The sequence below is a fragment of the Pipra filicauda genome, unplaced genomic scaffold (assembly GCF_003945595.2).
Source record: "Pipra filicauda isolate LSUMZ 115617 unplaced genomic scaffold, ASM394559v2 scaffold69_size3009148_pilon, whole genome shotgun sequence".
NCBI lineage: Eukaryota > Metazoa > Chordata > Aves > Passeriformes > Pipridae > Pipra > Pipra filicauda.
In genome coordinates this window covers 886,641-905,357 of record NW_024104864.1, presented here as the reverse complement: position 1 = coordinate 905,357, position 18,717 = coordinate 886,641, and the positions used below count along the sequence as shown (strand labels likewise).

At 46.0% G+C, this 18,717-nt stretch overlaps 1 protein-coding gene across 1 annotated transcript; it reads left to right on the top strand.

The window, feature by feature from the left end:
- Positions 1-1,237: 1,237 nt before the first annotated feature.
- Positions 1,238-18,380, top strand: LRRC58 (leucine rich repeat containing 58). The gene is made up of 4 exons (XM_027730330.2): positions 1,238-1,761; positions 10,981-11,109; positions 12,390-12,667; positions 14,080-18,380. The coding sequence occupies exons 1-4, from the start codon at positions 1,259-1,261 to the stop codon at positions 14,286-14,288; spliced, it is 1,119 nt and encodes a 372-aa protein (XP_027586131.1). The 5' UTR covers positions 1,238-1,258; the 3' UTR covers positions 14,289-18,380.
- The last annotated feature ends 337 nt before the right edge of the window (positions 18,381-18,717 follow it).

The following is an 18,717-nucleotide window of genomic DNA, read 5'->3' as shown; positions in this document are numbered from 1 at the left end:
ATCAGAGAATGCTTTTGAATGTCAAAGGATAGCAAATAACCAGAAGATGCTTCCTTGTTATTACACAGACTTCCTCCCTGTATGGGTTTTAAGAAGATACTGGAGTAACAGCTATCAGGAATAGACCTTCTGTTTCTGATATGACCTTATGAACGCAGGGCTGAAAGGCTAATGTCACCTTTGCTGAACTGAATGATGAAATAGCCTTTAATGGTGGTCTATAACAGGAGGATAATGTCTTACCCTCCATCTCCACCATAACTGTAATGCCATTACTGTAAGCACTTCTGTGCAAATGTTGGTCCAACAGAAGAGAAAGATGCCTTACTTTTTTTCCCTTGGTGTGCTCCTTCCAAAACTGTTTAAAAAAAAAAAAAACAACCCACAAACATTGCCTCACCATGTTACTTTTCACATCAAATGGCCTCTAGCATGTACCAGCTGCTGCGCTTGCAGTCTTTTCTGTGGCACTCCTTGCCCGTTCACTGCTCAACTGCGAAGTGGGACTGCCTCATTACTTTAATTTCTCCTGCCAGAATTTCCCAGGATTTTAAGAAGGAATGGTTTGGATTGGAAGGGACCTTAAAGATCACCGGTTCCAACCTCCCCTTGCACGGGCAGGATAAAAGCAAATCAGCCTTTGGACAAGACACCGGCTGGCCAGGGATGCTGGGCCAGCCACAGGGGAGAGCCCTCGGGGCACACGGGGCCAGGCAGTACCTCTCCTTCGGGCTCTGAGGGGTGAACGAAAGGGGCAGGGGGAAAGTTAGGGGGTTTATTTTTCAGCTAGAGGGGCTCGGAGCTCTGGTGTTCTGGCTCCCGCGAGCCTGGTGTGAAACACTTTGCAGGGAGCAGGCGGCAGTTCCAGTCCCGCCGCGGGCACCCAGCGGTTCTCCCTCAGCCGGCAGGCCCGGCCCGCCGCGCGCGGGCTGTGGCGGTGCCCGGAGGCGAGCAGCGGTGCCGGGGCCCTGCCGCACTCACCGCCCTGCGCTCGTTCCGGGGCCGCCGAAGGGATCCCGCTCCCTCTGCCGCCCACCCACGGGCGCCCCGCAACCTGCATAGCAGCGCACGCTCCCCTCCGCCAGCTGGGGCAGCTGTCGTCTCGGCGGGCGGCGCGCCCGGGATCGAGCATGACGCCGTAGGGCCGCGCGGGGCTGGCGGGGCTATCCAGGTTCCGGGGCGGTCTGGGGCGGGGCGAGGCGAGGCTCGTCTCGGAAGCCCCCGGGTGACGCCGGGACTGTCGGTCAGTGCGGGCGGGATGGCGGCGGCGGCGGACGGGGACGGCCCGGAGTTGGAGCTCCCGCGGCGCGGCCCGGCCGAGCCCGAGCCCGAGCTGGAGTCGGAGCCGGAGCTGGCGCTGGCGGCCGAACTGTCGGCGCGGCGCAGCGCGGAGGCGCGGCAGCTGGTGCTTTCGCCGCGGCGGCTGTCGGGCCCGCTGCCCGCCGGGCTGTCGCAGTGGTTCCCGGCGCTGGAGGTGCTGGACGTGAGCGGGACGGGGCTGGCAGAGATGGGCGCGGAGCTGCTGTCCCTGCCGTGCCTGCACACGTTGCTGGCCAAGAACAACCGGCTGGGCGGGCCCGGGTCGCTGCCCAAGGGGCTGGGGCAGGCGCCGCTCGCCCGCTCCCTGCGCGTCCTCAACCTGAGCGGGAACCGCTTCGCCGAGGTGCCGCCCGCGCTGCTGCGGCTCCACGGGCTGCGCAGCCTCAGCCTCGGCGGCAACCGGCTCCACAGCATCCCGCCCGACATCCAGGAGCTGCGCAGGTGAGGGACGGGCCCCCGCGGGAACAGGGACGGCCCCGGCAGACCCGGCCGGATTTTCCGGCCGCGCAGTGGGGCAGCGCTCCCCGTGCCACGCACCCCCTCGGGGATCAGCCCTGCCCGGCCCCAGGTGTCTCAAAGCACTGCTGCCGCGAGCGCGTCTGTTCCCCTTCGGCAGGTCGAGTTGCCAGAACTCCGACACGTTCTTTACCTCATCAGTGTCTATAAGTATCTGAAGGGAGGTGCCAAGATGACAGAGCCAGGCTCTTCTCGGTGGTGCCAGGCATTGGGACAAGAGGCAACAGGCAGAAACTGATGCACAGGAAGTTCCTCCTGAGCATAAGTTCAACCATTACTGTGCAGGTGATCGAGCACTGGAACAGATTGCCCAGAGAGGTTTTGGAGTCTCCTTCACTAGAGATATTTGAGAACCCTCTGGATGCAATCCTGTGCCATGTGCTCTAGGATGCCCCTGCTTGAGCAGGGTGGTTGGACTAGATGACCCACTGTGGTCCTTTCCAACCTGACTGATCCTGTTTTTTCTTTGTATTCTTCAGGTGATGATGGGCCTTCAGCACTTGCAAACTGGGCAACTCTTTCAGGCCTGCCCGGTCCCTGGGCTACCCTGGTGAAGGGGAGGTTCTCCCAGTGACAGCATGGTTGGTGTGAGTGTTGGCATGTGGAAGGCTCTGTGGCTTTGCTCTGATGCAGATCTCTAGGTGACAGAGAGATGAACCTCCTGAGCTCATGCAGCTCACAGCTGCACGATGGGCTGCCCAGGAGAATAAAGATGTGTTTGTGGCTCATGCAAACAATAGGGCCCTTCTGCTGATACAGCTGCAGTCTCATGGGGGGGAGGGGCTTGCCGTCATGGGTGGGGTTTTGTTCTCTCAACCCATCGACTTTTGTAGATCTGACAGACCCAAAGGGTGGAGCCCTCGGCTGCGCTCAGCTGCAGTGGTACATCTGGCTCAGGGGCTGTATCCAGCCACCATAGGTTGGTGATATAAAAACCTGTCGCAGTTAGGAACGCTGGTGGGATGGGAACAAGCCATAGGTGACATTGGGTATTGGCTGCCTGCATTGACCTGGGCTGGGTACTTCTGAAGCCTGCTGTCCTTCTGGGCAAGAGTCTGTGCTGTGACTTAACTGTTACACACAGGCACCTCAGTGAATTCTGCTGGATTCTCAAGACTCAGACTGGCCTGTGTGGCCCTTTGCTGAGACTTTGGATCTGAACTTTGTTTGCTCCAGCTCTTTGCCAAGGGACTTGTCAGAGGCAGCCTCTCTTATGCAAATTCCAGCAACCTTGACCCTAATAGCTGGATTCACTCTCAAGGCTCAGCAGAGCTGCATCCAGTGGAAGCATAGGATGTTCTTTGTGGAGTGATGTCTCCCATGGGCCTAGGTGAGAGGTACCAGAACTGCTTCAGTTCTGTTGGGAAATGGTTTTGCCTGCTGCAATATAATACAGTTGGGTATTCAGCTTTCGTCCAGGTGGCATAGCATGCTTGTTGAGGATCTGGAATAATTCTGGGCTAAACTCTGTGGGTTGAGTGATGCTATGAGGCATTTTGAGGCTATGAGAGAACGCCCATATCCTTCTTGGCAGAGTTGGGATGTACCTTGGGTTGGGGCTGTCACAAGGAGGTGGAGGCTCAGCTTTTTCTCTGTCCAAGAGCAGTTGCTTCAGGGATAAAGAAGGAAATGATGCGCCAGCTTCATGGGAGAGGAGGCCAATGGAGGAGGCAGTTGTGTGAGGGAGATGATGCACATTGTCTCCATAGCATGTCTGGTAGTATCTGGGATGTGTTTGGGATCCGACTGTTGCACCCACCTCTGAGGCAGAGGCTCCCTGCTGCTGTTTACTTGGTCTCAGTCTGTGGTTGTGGTTTTTCTCTCTCCCTTTTCTTTTTCCCCCCCAAGAAAGCAAACCTCAGCCCTGCTTTTCCTTATGTTGCTGTCCCCAGGAAGGTACCAGGGTGTGTAGCACTGCACATGGTGCCCCAGTGGGCTCAGAGCTGTGCTTCCACTGTCAGACTGCTGCTGCATGGTTACTCTGCTTTGTTCCTCTGACCTGCCCTGAGACCGGGCTCCTGTTTGTCCTGTCCTGAAGCTTTTCTTGGGCTGGTCGTGCTCAAACCCCCAGAATGACAGTTCTGAGAGGGCAAATTCGGACAAGACTATTAAACTGTCCATTTATCGTTACAAAGTGATGTGTCAGGTGGAAAAGTCAGACTAGACCCAGCTTGTGTCTGCTGCCCACGTCACCACTGCTAACTCATTGAACTTCTGCTAACATGTCAACACGATACAATTGAACTTTAGTTCAAGATAGCAAATCCGTGCCCCACCAGGATTGTCAGCTTCTTTACCACTATGCCATCAGTGACTTCTGTATCTGGGACTGCTGAAGTAACAAAAGGCAGCCGCAATATTTGCCAGTGCTGGGAGAAAACAGTACTTTATAATCTAATGTTCTCTAGAGGGAATCCTGAATCTGTTCATTGGGAGCCAGATAACCAATGACCTTACACCCTTACCAAAAACATACTTAATATATTCTGGAGAAGAATTGCTGCCAGATCCTGTTCCTGCCGTCTGACAAGAGAGGTGTCCTCAGTGTGAGTGTGCATGGTGTCAAAGTGGGTAAAACGAGCCTGAGCAAGGACAGAGCAGAGCCAGCTGTTATGGCAGGGCAACGTGGAGACCTCTGTTAGTTTCTGAACTCTGGAACTTGGAGGTGGGAACTGGTGTTGTGGCTTCTGTTAAACTCACAGCTCACGCTGCAAATGTCCATCTTGCTGTTGCTGGCAAGCCAAGACTTTGAGCCTTTTTCCATGTGCAACTTCCCATAAAAAGAAATTTTTCGTATGTCTTGTGGTCTCTGAGACCACAGAGGAATGCAGGCAGCACTTTGACCGGACACATTCCTCCTGCTATTACTCAGAGTTCCTCAGGCCAGTAGTTCTCCTCCTGTGACCCTGGCAGCTCCCCATTTGCTCCAGTCACTGATTATAGAGCAGACTGGAGTTGCAGAGATCTAGAAGTACTTCTGAATGTTTCCAGGGAATGTCTGACCTGTGATGAGATTTTTTAAAAAAAATATTCTTGATAACTAAACCTCATGTCTTTGCACCCCATGGTTTACTGTTGCAGTTTCTGAAGGGGTAGCACATCAGTTCTGGTGAAGACAAGACATGTAGCAGGTAAGGACTCTGTGTACGTGGTGAAGTTGAAAGAATACAAAACTGATGGGTCTGATCAGCCAAAGGAGAATGAACATGCTGGTGACTACATATGCAAAGGCCCTGGAATGGGAGTTATGTGCCATGTGTTCCTATTCATAGGGAGATAGTAAATCCACCACTTTACAGCAAGCTGGGGTTGGGTCAGGCATTCTGTGCAAAAACCTTTCCCTCGTATGTTCCTGGTGGTTTGGCAAGTTAATGAACTTGGTGATAAGAACCAAACCAGTCCTGCTGCTGTCATGTCTTACTGCCTCCAGCTTCAGCTGTCTACCCCATTCTTGCCCACACAAATGTTTTGTGTGCAGTGCAAGATCCTGCATGGAAAGTGAGTGCTGTGTTCCTGACTCTCAGTTGCCTCCTAGGCTGTTGTAGTATGACCACCTATATGCTTGAAGCTTCCTTCATGTGGCTTCCATAAGTGTATGGTCATGACTGCTCTGGTGATGGCAGCAGGATGATGCTGATCATAGCATGCTGGCACCAGGGATGAATAGCCTTTGTATCGTGTTTTCCATTAGGAAAATGCAATGCTCTTTCATCCTAATTCCACTGAAAGCATCTAGGGTGACTGGCAACAGCCTCATGTGATAAATGTAGGTGTTGCCCCTGCTGAGAGCTTTTTTTAATCATGTTGAAGCCATACCTGTCAGTACAGTGCAAGACCTGAGCATTGGCTGTTGCTGTGAATTTAGAGTGGTGAATGCACCAGACGTGTGAGAGCAGCCCTCTTTGCATTTCTTTCCTGTTTCCTGCCAGATAAAATATGAGCTTAGTAGGTGTTATCTTTCCTGTAGTTCTCCCTCCTGACCTTCCTGTGTTTTCAGTGGGAGATGCCATGGTCAGTCACTCTCTCTCAGATTCAATTCACAGCCTTCAGCAGCTCTTGAGCCGTGATCTGCGTCGAGATCCACTGCTGTATCCTTCTGCATATCCTTCCTATGCTGATCCAGCTGGGGATGCACTGTGGGGTAATGTGTATTATAGCTGGTGAGCTAGAAACATGGACATCTACTTGTGCCCATTCTGGACAAAATTTGTGTGGCAAGTCTAGTAAAAGACAGCTCAGTGCAATTCACCATGCAATTTTGGCTTTTGGCTGAAGGGTGCAAGGAGTGTGCACACTTAGGGAAATATCCTGCAAGTGTCCTGTAAAGTGAACAGTTCTCAAGAGCTTAGTGAAATGCAGTGGATACTTTGAATCTCCTGATGTGAATTTCAAGTTCAGTTGCACTCTTATAGTGAAGACTCTCATGTGCAGTAGAGCACCAGGAGCAGGCAGAAAGAGCTTGGAGAAGAGCCGTGTTATGTTCCTTTCCTTCTTGCTTGTATTCCTCTAATAAAGCCTGGTTGTGTGAGGGCTGGGATCAAAGACCTCAAAGGCCTAACTGGATTTATCCAAGTTTTGTGTAAAGGCTTAGATGCAGTGAAAACCAGAGCATTTGCTTTCATTTGTGGGTAGTATTAAGCATGTTAGACAAGCATACGCTTAAAGAACAGCTGTTACAGTGTGGGAAAAAGGGCAAGTGGAGCTTTGATAAAGATGCAGCATTAGGAAATCTGCTTGCTGCCTCCCTTCTTCTTCCCCTCTTCAAACGTTTTGCAAATAGTTTTCAGACGACCGTTTGATCTTAAATTTGCGTGTCAGCAAAGGCTATGCAGTTCTCTCAGGAATTAGCAAATCGTAGAACAGGGTTAACAGGAGTGTATTGTGGGCTGCTTTGAAATTCCTCCCTTACATGAGCCTCAAAACTGCCCTGGAAATTTCTTGCTAAAAAGTTTATCTTAAAAAGACCTGGAGCTATTTCAGGCACCATTGTTGGTTGGTTATTTTTTTTCAGGTTTTTTTTTTTTTTTTTTTTTTTAGATTGCCTCCTTAGATGCATCTCTTTGATGTCAGCTGTTAGATGTTATTCAAAGAAGCATCTGTGAGCAAAGAGGGTGGATTGAAAATTTGAGTATCTCCTATGGTAGAAGACATTCTCCCCTTGAAACATGACTATGGGAGTGCTGTGGTTGTTGATAAGGCATCAAAAATACCTCTAGTGCTCAGAGTGGGCTCTTCTTGTTTACTGAGTGTTTTGGGGCTTTTTGATTTGATTTGTGGTGTATGATGTCCTAAAAACATCAAGGACATACTCAAGCAAGAGACTACTGTCTCTTGACATGTTAAACTTTGCTGCCATTACCTGAATTGATTCATAGTTGTTTGAGCATTTCTCCACTCCTTTCCTAGTATGTAAAAGGATTTTCATTGCCACACTACAGCCCGGTGGTGTGAAATACCCTGCTAGAAAGGAGCAACACATGATGGGCTCGGCGGGTTGGCTGCTGCTTGGCAGCAATTAGTACTGGCTGTGCTGAGCAGGGGGCTGCTGGGTATGAGGCTGAAAGGGACTTTGGCCTTTCATTAATGTATTTGTAAACATTGCTAAAAGGCAGGAGAGAAAGTGTCAACTCTCATTAGTTACTCTGTCAGATGGTTGTTGGGGTTTTTTTCGGGTTTTGTTGAGGTTGATTTTGTTAGTGTTTGTACCCTCTTGAAACTCATTCAGCCAGAGCCTTTGTGTCAGGTTGGAAGTACATCATTTATTCTAGCTTCAAAAATAGGAACTGAGCTTATGTTCGTTTAAGACTTGTTGCTCTCTGGCATTTTGAAGTTTCGGGACTGACTTTTTGAAAGTGCAGAAAAAATTCCAGCTCTCCCTCTGTGTACACAGCAGTGCACAAGACCTTAGCTGATCAATCAAAGTGACTGTGCAGATTAATGATTGTCAGAAGAACCAGTTCTTAGTGTGAAAGGTTAGTTAGGTAAGTATTCACTAAGCTCAGTTCCGTCTCTGCTGTGGTCCTGCAAAAACAGTGGTAAATGGTGTGGATTGCCTTGCTTCAGGCTCTTGTCTGAGGAGGGCAGAGCTCAGCAGTGCTTTTGCTTGTCTTACCAAGCAGCAAACTGCCCTGCCCCAAGTAGGACAGTTGGAGAGCCAGCATCACCTTGGCCTCTAGATACAGGCTTAGTATGATGTGAAAATCAGGCCAGAAGTAGCTGAGCTGGGAACAGTCCTTGGCCACAGTGGTGTGGTCAGTGCTCTTTATAAAAGGGTCGTTTCTCTTGAAAATCCTTTCCTGTGTCATGATTAGCTTTGCTCAGACGATTCTTGACACTTAACGTGATACAGAAGTGGCTGTTGTTAATTTCTTCACCTTGCTTAGCCAAGACTAGGCTATATCCTTCTTTCTAGCAAATAGTATTTTGAGGGACTGGAGTTCTGGATTTGGTTTGCCTACTGAGCAGCGTTTCAGTGGAAGCTATAAGAATACCTTTCATATGTTTTAAATAAGTTTCTTTATAGTTTCAAAACCTTCTCCATCTGTTTTTTTAATAAATGACCATCTAATTAATATCTTAAGTTGATGTGGAAATTCTGAATTTACTGCACCAGACTGGGCCCAGTGAGTTGTTAGTGTGCTGACCTCAAAAAGGTGATTCAGAACATAGGTAAAAAGAAAGTGATTTTTAAGAAGCACTTTGTTGCCACTGAAGGAGTTGTCTTATTTATGGATTTTTAGTTAGACACAGTTTATATTCTGATGTTGGGGCTTTATATTCTACCTGGTATGACAGAGTATTCTCATTACACAGGCTTTACAAAGAATGGATTTGAAGCTGTAAGTAGTTTGTAGGCAGTGTTTTTGCACACCAAGTTTGTACAGTAAGCTGCTCTTGAAACTTACACATTTTATGCCTTGAACAAAACATTTATACTGTATAATTTGCACTCCTCCTTCCCTGGTAGTAAGTGTTTTTATGCCATGTGGCTTTACAGGCATTGGTGTCCTGAAACACAGAGGATGAAGAGTTAATTATTCACTTTTTGTAGAAAGTGTAAACTTGTACACATCCAAACCTTGTTTAAATATTGAAATCCACATTACTAGAATTCCCTTGTCCAACAGATTTTGGTGTGGGCTCCAGCAATGGTATGGAGTTAAAATAAGCCTAAGAATTGTATGGTCAGCAGTTAAGTTCCTAATGAGAGTCAAGCAGCCTAAATCCACCTTGGGAAACGTAGAGGTTGAAGGAGGAATTTCGGTTAAAACTCAGGGCTTTGTTAGGGGATAAAAAGTTAATTAAAAATAATCTCTCCTTGACGTGGTCTCTGCACAGCAGCCTTCCTCGTACCTACAGGTTGTCAGTGTAGAAGAGAGGCTGCTTTTGAGCATTGGGGATTGGTGGTGGTTTTTCCCTCTGTACTTTCTTGCATGTTCAGAGTAACCTCCAAATGTGTCTCTCAGCTGAAGCAAGTGTAGTTACTTCCTTTCATATTATCAAATTCAGTTTAAGGCTTAGCTTTGTACCCACTTCATCAAATTTAAGTTATTTACCTTGCCTTTGACATACTCCACAAAGGTAAGCGAATCCAGGGGAGGTTAAGCTCTGTGAGCATCTCCTAGTGTGTTGCAGAAGTGTGTGTTGCAGAAGTCTATCCTTCTCTTCTTTGCTGTTGGGCAGATGGACCTTGGTGCTGCATTAGTGGCAGATGCTGTTATTGGATCTTTGGGGTTCAAGTTTCCTGCAAGAACTGTGCAAAATAGACTCTTTGTACTATTGTGCTCCATTCCAGGGGAAGCCTCAGGGAGGAGCTTCTCTGGCGCTCCACATATGCTCTGGCACACAGTTGCAGGGTTCAGGCCTCTGGGTTGACCACCATCTCCCTTGGATGCTTTGTTCATGTGTTTATGTGCCAGTTGTATCCATCTCTATCCAGTTGTTAGGGTGAGATGAAGGTGTCTCCTATTCCAAGGAGGTTATGACCTGTTTTTAAAGAAAGGCTGATGGAGCCTGGATGACTTCACTTTCCCTGACCTGTGAGGAATGCTTGGTGGATCAGAGAAGGCTAATGTATGTTGTAGTTAGGTAGCTAACCTGAGTGTGTACTGGAGATACTGAACCAGGACTGTGAGATCCACTTTTTTCAAGCATGAGAAAAAGTCATGTCTGGACTGCGATTAGCAAGAAGTACCCAAACTGAACCTGCCTTTGCTCCTCTTCCAGACAAGATCTGAGAACAGGGAAGGAAAGCTATTTGAATCCTTGAAATGGGGACTTGAAACTATTATGTTGAAGAGAAGTGCTTGCCAGTTTTTCTTCTTAGATTTACTTCTTCCACAGCAAATACTGGCTACTCCACCTGGCAGAAGGGAACTAATGCCTAGCAGAAGGGAACTAGTTTCCCATCCCAAGACATCTAATGATTCTTTTTTTTCATTTAGGCCCGAACTACAGTTAAGTCCAGCTAATGGTTTTGGTAGCTTTGGGCTTCATGACTTCAATATACTGAAACCAATCTATCTGAGAAATTGCATGCATGTACTTGTGCAACTCAGGTGCACTCTGTGCTGTGGCAGCTGTAGTGTCGTTGATCTGCAAACTGTATCAAAGGGGGACTGGCTGCCTCTGATTAATGCTGAAAGGTTCCAGTTAGTCACTGAGTAGTCAAATGATACCATAAAGAGCGACTAGTGCTTGTGCAGGGCTGGGATTTTCAGGGAGAGACACTGCTCTCTTGCTTCATCCTGCTGAAACTGAGAGCTCCCACTGGCTGCAGCAGGATCTGTGTCAGTGCTGCAGACCTTGGGTGTGCAGGCTGGTCTTCCTTGGAAGTAGGAGTAGGACCTTTGCACATGGCATTGGTGTAGGAATACACAGTTGTCTGGTGCCTGCCTGCAGATGTAATGGTGACTGCAGGAGTCTGGAGGTAAATCTCAACATTATCTATTGTGAAACTGCAGCTCTGTTGTAATTTTGATGTGCAACTCAGCCTTTTTTTTTCTTTCTCTCAGCAAATTATCTCATATGCAGTCATCTGTAAGTTTTATTTATGAAATGCAGGAGATGTGAAGACTTGGGTGTTAAAGGAAACTTGAAATTATTTTAATTAAATAATGGACTTTTTTCTCTTCTCTTTTTCAGTTTAGAGTTTCTATACCTTGGAGGAAATTTTATTACTTCAATTCCACCTGAATTAGCAAAACTGCCTTGTCTGAAGTATCTAGTTCTGTGTGACAACAAGATCCAGAGCATTCCACCTCAGCTGGCACAGTGAGTATTTACTGTCATCAGCTACAAGCTGTAATTAACTCTTTGAACTTTTTCTTCTGCATGTGTGGATAAAAGCACCTGGGAGGACCTATTTGTCCTTTAGTTTGTTAATGTGACTAGCCTTGAACAAGATCTTTGGCATGGTGCAGTGCAGGCAGACCATGAATGTATGATATGGAAAACTCAGTCAAAGGGTTATGGAAAAAAACTGTCACCAAGGTTACACTTCATGGTAAATTAATGAATTTGTACAGTGGGCCCTAAGAAGTACCTGGGCAACTCAGAAAAGAGAAACTGCTACTGTAAGAAGTAAGAATGCTACTGTTTTCTTAGTGATGAATGCTTGATACGTTTTGTGTGTGCTTTTGTCTTGTACCATCCCGTGTGTTCCCTTGGCATTCCTTACTCTAGGATCTCAGAATGTTTTAGTGTTTGTTAAATCCTACAGCACAGTTCTAGGGGCTAAGTTCCTCCTTTATCTGTTTGTAATGGGGAAAAGAGGACACTGCAGCTCTGTATGGGTAGCCTGAGATGGAAAGTGAAGGTGAGAGGTGTAGCTGTAACCCCAAAAGCAATTGAATGGCAACATGGAATTTTCTGAGTTGGAATTTGATGGTGTAGCGGGATTATTCTTGATGGAAAATGTCCAGTTGTCTTATAACTTGGACTGGTTTGGGAGCATCCCTGGATGCCGTGCTGAAGTATTGCTCTGTGCTTCCTGAGAGAGAAAAGCCTCCTCCAAAAGCCAAAAAATTGCTTGTCGCCTGTGCCGGTGCTAACCCGGCCTGACCCTGCTTAGCTTTTGGGATCTGGTGCTATCACAGCACAAGGTAGTGCAGCCACAAGCAATGAAAACGGGGTTTTCATTCAATCCTCTTTAATGCATGTGGGAAAGCAGGTGACTTATTCAGAGTATTGCATGGAACTGCTCTTGATGCATGCGCTGGGTATAAGGAAGTGTTGTATCCCCTGAAAGTGCTCAGTTTATACACTTTTGTTCTGTGCTACCTTTTTTGGGGGGTTTTGAGAACACCGAGAGGGACAGCAGCATATTTGAGACTGTTTCTTTAACAGGTATTCTGGAGCTGAGCCAAGTTTTCTAGTGCATTGTGACTGCTGGATTAGCAGCAGCTCTTATAGCATGAATTTATGTTATAAAGGGGAGAAAAGCCAAAGAAAAAGAAATAGGTGGGAGAGGGGAGAGTAATCAGGTTTGCACAGTGCAGTTGTGGAACAATTTTGCTTGCACATCTTGACTGGGTTTCCATCTCCATCCTTAGGCTGCATTCCCTGCGTTCCCTTAGCCTTCACAATAACCTGCTGACTTACCTTCCTCGAGAGATCCTTAACCTGGTTCACCTAGAAGAGCTGAGCTTGCGCGGGAACCCGCTGGTGGTTCGGTTTGTCCGTGACCTGACCTACAACCCCCCGAGCCTTCAGGAACTTGCTGGACGCACAATCAAAACTCGCAATGTTCCCTACGCTCCCAGCGATCTCCCGGAGACTCTTGTCCGGTATCTGAGCTTGGCCAGCAACTGTCCCAATCCGAAATGCGGGGGTAAGTTCACCTTTACAGCTCTGCTTCCTGCTTTTACCTGATAGATTTCCTTTCCCTCTGACTTGCCATGACTTTAGTAGCTCTGTCAGGTTCGATGTGTTGTCACATCCACATTCTGGCTCCAGGTTTCCTGCAAACTTGTCTTTGAGCAGCCTTGTTCACTTAGGAACAGTGTTCAAAGTTGTTGTGCTGGTTTACTGTATTTGCATGGGAATGTAAGACAGCACTTGTGTCAGAGTCTCTGTAGCTCATCCCAGCATTCCGCTATGGTTTTATGGTCTGAAGTTTCCGATCCTTCTGCCCTAAAATAATTAAAAGTAATGGACAGGAGAACTTTCGCAAGCATCGTTTCTGGATTGAAAAAAGGAGAGTGGCTCTAGTGCTTAGCAATCTTCAGGAGCAACTTGTTTAGCTCTAGCTTGGGACTACTAGCATGTAGTTCTTGGAAGGAAAGGACTTCATAAAAAAGCCTGGAATGCTTGGGCTTAATTTGGCTCAATGCTTAATCTTTATCCAGAGTAAATGATCTGTGCATTTAGCCTTTAGAAGATTAAGAAAAAAAAAATGATTAATTAGTATCTACCCTGCAGTTATAATGCAGGCTGTTATCTTATCTCCTTACAGGACAGTATCAAAGCATGCTCCATAAGCAAAGACAGAAGGGCTGAAACTTGTGTTGGGAGGGAAAGAAAAGTTTCTTTTTTTTAGAGTTTTTCACAGCTTGGATAACAGTGGATTGATTTTGTGCTTTTTCACTTTGCCCTATGAACTTGCACAGTACTGCAGCATTGCTCTAGCGCTGCAGGAGAAAAGCTTGCTCCTGACTAGCTAGGACTTAAAACCCTGCTGGAAACTTCTGAAAATGTCAGCGTCTAAAATCACTTGCTTTGACAGGAAGAGAACATAATTGTGTGTTACAGCAAGACTGTTGCCATGGAAAGTAGCATCCAAGCTCAGCATGGTGACTTCACTCAAGCAGAAGAAAAGTAGAGCTGTGAAGGTCTGTTTGTGAACGCATTTTTACAAGCTGGTAGAAGAGGTTTTACAAGTTTGAAAATAAGAGTGCCTGAATTCATTTGGCATTTAGGAAGTTTCCAAATTCCCAGCCTGAGTTTTCTCCCTAATGGTTAGAAGAAATTGCCACATTATTTGGAAGTAACTGCCCTGCGTCTTTATATGAAGAGTGTGCTGTTCTGAATCACCTACCAAATACAGTTTTACAGAAATTTTACATTTCCAGAGGTATCCTGGTCCCTTCTCTTCCTTCAGTACCCCTTGTGCTCCTGTGTCCAGCGCGGTGTCAATTAAATCCTAGTTTGAGGCGTATGCACCAGCCACAACAGCCTTGCAGAGTTCACAGGTCTCTTGGCATGGGATCTCACGTGTGTTTCCTGTTCCCTCTGCCCCTACAGGTGTCTACTTTGACAGCTGCGTCAGACAAATCAAGTTCGTTGACTTCTGTGGGAAGTATCGCCTCCCGCTGATGCACTACCTGTGCTCCCCAGAGTGCTCCTCTCCCTACAGCTCTGCCTCCCAGAGCTCTACTTCCCAGAGCGAGTCTGACTCTGAGGATGAGGCCAGCGTCGCTGCGCACAGGATGCAAAAAGTCCTTCTGGGATAACAGGGAGCGAGAGGGGAAGACAGGAAGGAAAACAGATTTGAAAAGCAATAATGGAACAGTGAAGCATGAGCCACTGGCCTGAAGGGCTCATGAGAAATTGTCCTCAAGTCCATGCAAGGGGCAGAACATCTTAGCAAGCCTAGACTTGCTTGGTGCAGTGCTACTTAGGAGATCTAACTCGGTAGCGTACTGCCTGTAGGTTGCCTGGGGTTGTTAGGAATGTCTCTTGACTGGGAGACACCCTCCCTCAGAGGGGCAGGGGAGGGGGATTTGTTCTCACTGGCGGATTCAGAAGGGGTTTAATACATGAAACTTCACTGGACTTTGGTCATCCTGCATAGCAAAGGAGACTGTCCAGATCTTTTAACACTGTGGTAAATCAGAAACAGGCTAATGATGCCATGTGAGTATGTATGGACCCCAGTGTTTTATATAGCGGTTTCATTCTTTTCTGTCTCCTTTGATTTCAGTTACAGATTTTACACCCATCCACTGAAAATGAAAGTTGAAATGTTTTGTTCAGGACTATTTCAAGCCCTGGTTACTCTTCCTTTGCCAAGAGGTGTAGCATCTCTTAGCTGTTATAGATGTTATAGCCATCATAGAACTGAGCCACCTTTTTTCTCCCTTGTTATAGTAAGCTACTCTTACTGTCTCATTCTAACTGTACTTGTTATTTTTCTTCCCCTTGCCTCTTCCCATTACACCTAGAGTGTTGCTGTCTTTATGATGCCTTCAGGAAACAGAGAAGTTGTTCTGCTGAGACTTTTAGTATTACTTCAGACTTGTGGCCATAAGTGCCTGTGCAAGGGACCAGATGTGGTGCTCTGTGTCGCACTTTTGAGTCTCAGCTTACCTGGAGCAGATCTGCTTTTATATTTGTGAATTGCAGGAAAGGTCTTGATTGACAGTCTTTGTTTATAAACAGCCACATTTCCCCTGCTGCAGTTAGCTCTGCTGTGCTTGGTAGAGTTACTTTCCATCTTTTAGGTCATATGACTAAGCAGCTTAATGGGAGTACCAGGGGAAGTGCTGTGGAGAATGTCTTTTTTCCTGATTCAGAACACGAGAGGAAAAGCCAGTAGGGAGGCAAAGGCACGTTGTCTGAGCATCTTGCACGAGGTGGTTTTGAAACGTCTTCCTTATTTATTTGTTTGCATTTGCTCTTGTTTAATAGCTGTGGCAGTCTGTTGGCTGGTTCAAATAACACATTCAGTTATCTTAACTATGTTTAAAGGAAAGCTGCAGAAAACAGCTCGCAATTTTTATGCATCAAGAAATTCCTTATAAAATTAATATTATTAATTGAGAGGTATCTATAAATCTACTTTATGAGGCTGTTGTTTGTTTTGCTCAGTGAGAGCTGCCCCTTTATTAATATTTCATGGTAAACAGTCCTTTTGATGCAGTTTCTGATAGAGCAAATCCAACTGTGCCTTTGAATGCATGAACAGAGCAAAACCATCATGTTAAGAAGCTGAAATGAACAAGAAAAACTTCTCTTAACCCACTTTGGCCCTACAGGGGAAATTAAAAACCTGTGGTCCCCTCCTATATTCAGAAAACACATGTACCTATTTGAACATCTTATGGCAGCTCTGTGTTAATGGCCCTGTTTAATTATCTTTGACACTTTATATATTAAAGCACTTTGATAATTCTGTTCTTTACTACTAGCTTTAGTGATTTTTTTTTTAATTAGACTACATTTTTTCCTTTCATGTGACCTGAAGAACAAGGTCTGTGAAACTTTTTATGTTCCAGTCTGTCTCTGTGTGCAGCATGAATTTCTTGCCTTGCATTTCCTTGACAGCACTCCATATTTCCCCAGTTTCCTTTGTGAAGAACTGGAATTTGGAAGAAATGATCTAGCTGTCCATTGTTAATTATTGCAACTTGGTCCCCACATGCACATATGATTCCCCCCCTGCACAAATCTGCAGGGAACTAATTGCATGTGCCTATGCCTTTCCAAATAATTTTTAAAGGTATATTTTTAAAACACAATAAGGCATATGTCCCAAGCAACTGGATGTCACTTTGGCAAATTCTGTGAGGTTTGTATGGGAAGAAAAACCTACAGATTTTGAGAGAAGCCAACTGCATGCTGTTTGTTAAACTGCAGTCAGAGAGTGGCCTGTTTTGTTCATCTCCTCTTTCAGATCCTTCTTCCTGTCCCACATGAACGTAGTCACACCAATGCTGAAGGACAGTAAGCTGATTCCAGAGCCACAGTTTTAAATTGCCTGCTGGTATAACAGTAGTGAGTGATCTAGAGCTTGACTCTCCTGCCAGTGAAAATGAGCCACACAAGTTGAGATCTCAAGATCTTTTGAGCTCAGGGCCATGAGGTACCACCTCCCTTCTCTTTAGCAGCAGCTGCCTTGAAGTCATGCATTTTTTCATTTCACAAATTTAGATTTCATCACAGCTCCTATTTGCACAGTAGCACCTCTGTGTGTGGTGAATTAAGACCAGTGGTGGCTGATTCTAATGTAGCTCAATCCTTAACTGCATTTTCTTTCCTAACTGAACAGGCATCCCCTTTCTGCCCAAATTTTGTATGGTTTATTAGGTTAATTTTTTTTTTTCACAGCTTCTTCATTGTAGCCAGGTCAAAGACAGCTTATGCAGTTGATATCTCTATGCATTTTTAGACTCAATAAAATACCTTGTCTCTTAAAAATTTATATATATTCCTGAACACAGCTACCAAGTTTTCTTTTTGCTGCTGGGCTTTAAAGTGCAATTCAAGTAAGTCAGAATTTAAAACAATCAAGGACTTAAAGGAAAAACAAATTATTGGTTAGTTGGTTGGTTAGGTTTGGCTTTTTTCCCTTAGAGGTATATTTGAGAGGACTAGGGATGCAAGTGTGTGCTGTGGTGCCTAACACACTGAGCCCCTGGGAGTCAAGTTTTTCAGCAATTGTTAGCCCCAAAAGACTCAAAAACGTATTGGGCAATATCATAGGTATTCACAACTTGAAAATATGCAGATGGATGGTAGGGGCTAGTTCCTACTGTTCCCTTCTCTGGGGCCCTGAGAAGCAGGCAGTGGTTTTGCCAGCACTGTAGCTCTTTCTGTCAGTTTTCAGCAGATTGCAGTTCCTACAGCTGCATCTCCAAGTGAAGTCTTCAGACAGTGTTTTGGTATCAGTCCACTTGTTGCTACAGCAGCCCAGCATGTCCAGCTTTCAAAGCTGTTCTTAAGCTGAGACACAAGTGTGTGAAGCAAAGTTGCTCATTCCTCCTTCCCCATGGGGCCCAGGGCCCTGCCTGCATTCATCCTCTGCCCTGCCATCCTCTGCCAAGAGGAGCTGCTGGTGCCTTTCTGAATGCAGGTACTTGATGTGAACAGTGGGGTCATGTTAAAAAGAAGCAAAATATCAATTTGACTGGAAGCAACTTAGACAGTTGCCAATTCTTTTATGTTTCTCTTTCTTTAATAAGAGGTGAGACCTCAGGAAGTCAGTAATGAATATTTAAACATACTCTGAAGTGGCCAGATGTAGTTTTTCATGGGCTTCTGTCCTGGTCACTTTAAGTCTTTGAAATCTTGTGTTGAATCATAATGGGAGTGGGGGGGAGGGAGGAGAGAACCAGCTCCTTTTTGTTCCTTACTCTTGTTGGCAATAATGAATGGAAGGAATTTAATCCAATGAAAGTAATGAAACTTAATCCTTGCAATGCATCTTTGTTGCCCAGTTCAAAGAACTATTTTAATGCATCTTATTCACACCATGCCCTCCTTCCCCAACTGAAGACACTTCAAACAGACTGCTTCAGAATGCACACTAATACAGCAGTAACTCTGTCTTGGAAACCTTTCTATTGATTATTTTCACTTGCCTGCCTGACTAGAGAATTGATCATTTACTGACCTGAGGGTAGAACACTAAGAATAGAAAGGGTTCTCATCCAGCCCTCTTGTTGAATTTTTATCATGAGCATTTGTTTTAGGAAGTCTTAAAGTGCCTTATGATTTTAAAATTATATTTTGCCTGAAACATATGAATGTAGAATATCTCTAACAGTATTTCATTATAAACTGTAAAACAAATTGCAAACACTAAACCAAAAATGTTACTTCTACTGTTGTCTGTCCATTATTTGCCGACACGTCAGTTCTGGTGTTGCTGCAGGCAGAACCCCTGTGGGACTGTATTCATTAAAATGGGGCTATACATGGTTGGGGAGCAGATGAGATTTGACCTGTGCTGTGTAAAACCAAGAGTAGGTGAGACTTCCAAAGGGACTGCTAAAACTCTTGGCTTCTGGGACCCACTTGTGAAACACCAGTGTGTGTTACAGAACCAGACCCTGCTTTACTTCTGGTGCAGTGTTGCAGAAGTTTGCTCTGCAGTTTAAAGGTAGAAGGAACTCACAAACAAGATAAACACACAAACAAGAGAAGGTGGTGTCAGCGTGG